The 6,955-nt window shown below is 49.5% G+C and overlaps 1 protein-coding gene across 1 annotated transcript in view; it reads right to left on the reverse strand.

The window, feature by feature from the left end:
- The window catches only part of SORL1 (sortilin related receptor 1), a 156,195-nt gene that overhangs the window by 58,736 nt on the left and 90,504 nt on the right, over nucleotides 1-6,955 (reverse strand). Inside the window, exons 24-28 of the mRNA XM_063943717.1 lie at nucleotides 4,915-5,037; nucleotides 3,945-4,064; nucleotides 3,559-3,684; nucleotides 3,302-3,409; nucleotides 2,160-2,291 (exon numbers count right to left, since the gene is read on the reverse strand). Of these exons, the coding sequence (XP_063799787.1) occupies nucleotides 2,160-2,291; nucleotides 3,302-3,409; nucleotides 3,559-3,684; nucleotides 3,945-4,064; nucleotides 4,915-5,037 (609 nt within the window). The remainder of the gene's footprint in view (nucleotides 1-2,159; nucleotides 2,292-3,301; nucleotides 3,410-3,558; nucleotides 3,685-3,944; nucleotides 4,065-4,914; nucleotides 5,038-6,955) is intronic.

Consider the following 6,955-nt stretch of genomic DNA (forward strand, 5'->3'; position numbering starts at 1 on the left):
CGGAGACGGTAGTGCCACCTTTTTAGACAAACGTGTGAGCGCTTTATCCACCCTAGGAGGTGTTTCCCAACGTGACGTATCCTCTGGCGGGAAAGGGAACGCCATTAGTACCTTCTTAGGAATTACCAATTTTTTATCAGGGAAGGCCCACGCTTCTTCACACACTTCATTTAATTCATCTGATGGGGGAAAAACTACGGGTAGTTTTTTCTCCCCAAACATAATACCCTTTTTAGTGGTACCTGTATTTATATCAGAAATGTGTAACACCTCTTTCATTGCCTCAATCATGCAGTGAATGGCCTTAGTGGGCATCAGGTTAGACTCATCGTCGTCGACACTGGTGTCAGTATCAGTGTCGACATCTGCGTCTGCGATCTGAGGTAGCGGGCGTTTCAGAGCCCCTGATGACCTTTGAGACGCCTGGACAGGCACGAGCTGAGAAGTCGGCTGTCCCACATTTGGCATGTCGTCAAATTTCTTATGCAAGGAGTCTCTACGTGCACTCATTTCTTTCCATAAGCTCATCCACTCAGGTGTCTGCCCCGCAGGGGGTGACATCCCTTCTAAAGGCATCTGCTCCGTCTCCACATCATTATCCTCATCAAACATGTCGACACAGCCGTACCGACACACCGCACACACACAGGGAATGCTCTAACAGAGGACAGGACCCACAAAAGCCCTTTGGGGGGACAGAGTGAGAGTATGCCAGCACACACCAGAGCGCTATATAATGCAGGGACTAACTGAGTTATGTCCCCTATAGCTGCTTTTTCTATATAAATGTATACTGCGCCTAAATTTAGTGCCCCCCCCCTCTCTTTTTTACCCTTTTCTGTAGTGTAGACTGCAGGGGAGAGTCAGGGAGCTTCCTTCCAGCGGAGCTGTGAGGGAAAATGGCGTCAGTGTGCTGAAGGAGATAGCTCCGCCCCTTTTCCGCGGACTATTCTCCCGCTTTTTCCTATATTCTGGCAGGGGTATTTTCCACATACATAGCCTCTGGGGCTATATATTGTGGTATTTTTGCCAGCCAAGGTGTTATTATTGCTTCTCAGGGCGCCCCCCCCCAGCGCCCTGCACCCTCAGTGACAGGAGTGTGAAGTGTGTGTGAGGAGCAATGGCGCACAGCTGCAGTGCTGTGCGCTACCTTGGTGAAGACTGATGTCTTCTGCCGCCGATTTTCCGGACCTCTTCTTGCTTCTGGCTCTGTAAGGGGGACGGCGGCGCGGCTCCGGGACCGAACACCAAGGACTGGGCCTGCGGTCGATCCCTCTGGAGCTAATGGTGTCCAGTAGCCTAAGAAGCCCAATCCGGCTGCAAGCAGGCGAGTTCGCTTCTTCTCCCCTTAGTCCCTCGCTGCAGTGAGCCTGTTGCCAGCAGGTCTCACTGAAAATAATAAACCTAAGACTATTACTTTCTAAGAGCTCAGGAGAGCCCCTAGTGTGCATCCAACCTCGGCCGGGCACAAAATCTAACTGAGGCTTGGAGGAGGGTCATAGTGGGAGGAGCCAGTGCATACCAGGTAGTCATAAATCTTTCTAGAGTGCCCAGCCTCCTTCGGAGCCCGCTATTCCCCATGGTCCTTACGGAGTTCCCAGCATCCACTAGGACGTCAGAGAAATATACTATATAATACCTATGCAGCGTCAGTATGTGTTACATACAGGGAGAGTCTGTTCAGAACTTCTTACCCTGGATCCCTGATTGTGGAAACATTTCATGAGCCCCGAGCAGAGGCTGAATCACTGAAAGAGACTAGTGATTGCAGGGATACAGCTGTGTTCACCATGGTGGTGCACAGTTGCCACTTACAGGCGGAGCGTGTTTGGAGGTAAAGTTGCGCCTGTACGGTGTTATGCAAATGAATTGGAACAAGGTAAGTTTTGTGTTTTTCTTTTTTTTCCTCTCAGGAGTGGTCAATGATGGCACATTAATGACAGTAACAGGAACCCCCCCTGCCGCAGAGAAGAGCAAGGCGTGTAGCAGTGAGATTTGGGGTAAGGGAGGCACATTTCTATCGTCCTTCTGTCCACAACCCATCCCCAGAATAATACAATACACTGTAATGCGCTGACTAATACATATTACATATTACTTCATGTAAAAGGCAACAGAAGATGCTGAACACCATAGGATTTAGAATATGCAATACTCACAGCAGCCAGCGTACGTGGGGTCTTCATCAGAGCCGTCGCGACACTGCGCAACGCCGTCACACACCATGGGGTGGAATAAGCACTGGAGACGGTTTTTACACACGAAGTCCATGTAACGGGTGCAGAGGGGCTCTGTGTAAGAGACGTTACACGTTTAGTTTTTACCTTGTCGTCCGTACATTACATAGGAGGAAATACCTGCAGGTTATGGGAACATTATATCCTCATCTGTATTACTGGAGACATACACTTACAGATCCATATAGTAATATGTAACTACTCCCTGGCTGTCCTTCCACAATGCCCTTCTTCCCATGACTTCAGGGCTGTAGTCCAATGTCCTCCTGGAGAGCTCTGTAACAAGTACTGAGATCTCGTGTACGACGACGGTTTCTCGTTTTGGATGTATTACTTGCATTGCTCCAAAGTTGCAATATTGTTCTATTTCATGTTGTGCCGTGTTTATGTCTTCATTAGCTGTCCTTTATTGCTCATTTCCCCCTCCCTCCCTTCTGTATTCCTTCCATTTACTCTTGAAAATCTTTAATAATTTCGCAAAAAAAAACACAAAAAAACATATGCAACTAGTCCTCTGTGGGGAGCGGGCCTAATTCAGATCTGATCACTGGGCTGAATTTTTTGCAGCTCTGCGATCAGACAGTCGCCGCCTACAGGGGGAGTGTATTTTTGCCGTGCAAGTGTGCGAACGCATGTGTAGCAGGGCGGCTCAAAATCAGTTTGCGCAGCTCAGTACTAATGTATCCTGCTGATCAGGGCCGGAGCTGACGTCAGACACCCTCCCTGAAAACGCTCGAGTCCGTCTGTGTTTTTCTGGACACTCCCTGAAAACGGTCAGTTGCCACCCACAAATGGCCTCTTCCTGTCAATCAGCCTGCGAACGCCCGTGCAAATGGATCCTTCGTACCATCCCGTCGCTGACCGCCGGTGCCCGCTGTAGCCGTCCGACGCATCTGCACATTGTGGCTCAGACGCATGCGCAGTTCGGATCGGATTGCCCGTTGTGCGAAAACGCACAGCAGCGCTCAGATCTGAATGACCCCCAGCATTCGGCCTGATCTGCAGCTATCGGGGAACTAACTCACCAGCCAGTGATATTAGGTGTTTGGTCACCACGTACTTACCGCAGTGCTGCTCATCTTCACCGTCTGCACAATCCTTCAGCCCGTTGCAGTGTTTGCCGGACGGGATGCAGGTGCCGTTTCTGCACTGGAACCCGTTGCACTTCTTCTCTGGAATGAAGGAGATCAGTATATTAGAGCGCAGGCGCACACACAGCGCTGCGGGGTACAGAAACTAGTAATGCAGAAGAGAACGTTTGCGGCTAATGGATCACAAATCATCCACTTACTGCTACACGCCACACAGATCGCCTACTTACCACAGATGCCGTGATCTTCATCAGAGCCGTCCTGGCAATCGGCGTCCCCGTCACACACCCATCGCTGGGGGATGCAGTGACTGTCAAGGCACTGGAAGCTTGAGGGCTCACACGTATGCGAGATTGCTGGAGAGACAAGACACTAAGACTAGAGAGAGTACCCCCCTTTCCCAGCTAGTACCCCGGGGTATTACGTGGACCCCGGGCAGGCACAGGAGGTGAAAGCAGAAACACAGGCGGGAGCTCTGTAGGTCTTTAGAATGCATAGAGCTTATTGCTTAACGGCTGCTCCTAAATGGGCCACGTTATACTGGAGATAAATGTAAGAATAGAGAGACGTGTGTAGGAACAGAGCGGAGGAGGATGGTGACAGCACTGGGATGTACCTGTACAGTTTGTCTCATCAGACCAATCTCTGCAGTCATTGTCCCCGTCACACACCCAGGACTGGCGGATACACATTCCTGAGCTGCAGTTAAACTCGTCTTCTTTACACTGATGAGCCTCTGGTAAGAGAGTATAGTACATTAGCGTGCGGCGGGCCCAGTACAATGCGCAGCGCCGCGGGCCCAGTACAGAGCGCAGCGCGGCGGGCCCAGTACAATGCACAGCGCGGCGGGCCCAGTACAATGCGCAGCGCGGCGGGCCCAGTACAATGCATAATGCCCAGCACAGCGTATGGCAGAGTAATCGCATAACAAAGAAGCTAATCACAACTCAGCAGATGACATACCTGCTACTACTGCTATACTCTGGCTGCAGTTTATACCTATTGCCCGAGGTCCTATTGTACATTACAATGATGGTATCCAAGCCCCTCCCACCATGACAAGTCACATGACCAAGGTAGCCTATCATTTCAAAAAACCTTTTCATTACCATGAATGTAGATTGTACTTTCCCAGCAGTGAGAGAGGTGTATACAGACCCCGTCAGACACCGGTACACTGTCACAGTGTACACCATGCATGGTGCCTCATACATAGTGACTTAAGGGGCCAATACATCTGAGGCACATTTCCCAGAATCCCCAATTGGTGGCCATGGATGATTGGCGATCCATCGGGGAATCTGAAAAAGAACCCAGGTTAAAATCCCTGATTTGCCGATCAATCTTTTTTTAGGTCGGGATCGGCAAACCAGGAAAATCCAACAAGTTGACTATCCCCGTAAGTAAGCGCGTCCTCCATGGTATTACAGAGGTCTCAGGGTAGGGGTCTCAGGTGAGGTACAAAGGAATGCTGTATAATAAGGGGGGGCCATAACTCATCCCTACTTTCTCCACAGTCCCTCTATTACTGGGAGTGTAATGGCCTCTTACCCCCGGGAATACAATATATGAAGAGCGACTCTTACCACAGTGATTCTCGTCGCTGTTATCTCCACAGTCATCCTCTAGGTCACATTTATAAGACAGGGGGATGCAGGTCCCTGATTCCCGGCACCTGAACATGGTGTCTGGATCGCATGACGTGGTCGCTGAGGAGACAGAACACAAGATTACCATGGGTGTGTATGTGATAAAGCCAGAGCACAGAAAAGCACTGGGCCCTTGAAGATAAGGTCCTCTTCAGGACAAAAGTGTCCATAATCCCTCCCGGTAATGGAGAGATCATGGAAACCTCTGATCATGGAGCTACTCAGAGCCGGCCCTAACCAATATGATGCCCTAGGCAAGATTTTGGCTGGTGCCCCCTAGTACTGCCACTAATTCCGCCTCTGACCCTGCACCCCTTTCCCAGCATCATCACCCCTCACCCATAGCAGTCGTTGTACCCCCTAAATTTTAAATAGGAATAGTTCGCACATTTGACGCACAGCCTAAACAAAAAAGATTTTAAACCTACCGGTAAATTTTTTTCTTGTAGTCCGTAGAGGATGCTGGGGACTCCGTAAGGACCATGGGGATGGACGGGCTCCGCAGGAGACATGGGCACTTTAAGAAAGACTTTAGGTCTGGGTGTGCACTGGCTCCTCCCTCTATGCCCCTCCTCCAGACCTCAGTTAGAGAAACTGTGCCCAGAGGAGACGGACAGTACGAGGAAAGGATTTTTTTTTGTTAATCCAGGGGCAAGACTCATACCAGCCACACCAATCACACCGTATAACTTGTGATATACTACCCAGTTAACAGTATGAAAACAACATAGCATCAGTCCAAGACCAATGAAAATTATAACATAACCCTTATGTAAGCAAAACTATATACAAGTCTTGCAGGAGTAGTCCGCACTTGGGACGGGCGCCCAGCATCCTCTACGGACTACGAGAAAAAGATTTACCGGTAGGTTTAAAATCTTATTTTCTCTTACGTCCTAGAGGATGCTGGGGACTCCGTAAGCACCATGGGGATTATACCAAAGCTCCAAAAACGAGCGGGATAGTGCGGATGACTCTGCAGCACCGATTGAGCAAACAGGAGGTCCTCCTCAGCCAGGGTATCAAACTTATAATACCTCGCAAGGTGTTTGAACCCGACCAAGAGACCACTCGGCCCAGCTGTAGAGCAGAGACCCCTCGGGCAGCCGCCCAAGAAGAGCCCACCTTCCTAGTGGAATGGGCCTTGACCAATTTAGGTAACGGCAATCCAGCCGTTTCACGCTCGCTGAATCGTGTTACAGATCCAGTAAGCAATAGTCTGCTTTGAAGCAGGAGCGCCAACCTTGTTGGCTGCATACAGGACAAACCGTGCTTCTGTTTTTTCTGACTCTAGCTGTTCTGGCTACGTAAGTTTTCAAAACCCTGACTACATCAAGGGATTCGGAATCCTCCAAGTCACGTGTAGCCACAGGCACCACAATAGGTTGGTTCATATGAAAAGATGACACCACCTTAGGCAAGAATTGAGGACGGTTCCGCAATTCCGCTCTATCCATATGGAAAAAAAAAAACCAGATAGGGGCTTTTATGAGACAAAAGCCGCCAATTCCGACACTCGCCTAGCCGAAGCCAAGGCTAACAACATGACCACCTTTCAAGTGAGATATTTTCACTCCACCATATTTAGTGGTTCAAAACAGTGCGCCTTAAGGAAACTCAACACCACGTTAAGGTCCCAAGGTGCCACCGGAGGTACAAAAGGAGGCTGAATATGCAGCACTCCCTTCACAAAAGTCTGTACTTCTGGGAGAGAAGCCAATTCTTTTTGAAACAAATTGGATAAGGCCGAAATCTGAACTTTAATGGAGCCTAATTCTTGGCCCAAATTCACTCCAGTTTATAGGAAGTGAAGGAACACGGCCCAGATGGAATTCTTCCGTAGGAGTATTCCTGGCCTCACACCAAGAAACATATTTTCGCCATATACGGTGATAATGTTTAGTTGTCACGTCTTTCCTAGCCTTTATCAGCGTAGGAATGACCTCATCCGGAATGCCCTTTTCCGCTAAGATCCGGC

This window comes from Pseudophryne corroboree, chromosome 10 (assembly GCF_028390025.1).
Source record: "Pseudophryne corroboree isolate aPseCor3 chromosome 10, aPseCor3.hap2, whole genome shotgun sequence".
Taxonomy (NCBI): domain Eukaryota; kingdom Metazoa; phylum Chordata; class Amphibia; order Anura; family Myobatrachidae; genus Pseudophryne; species Pseudophryne corroboree.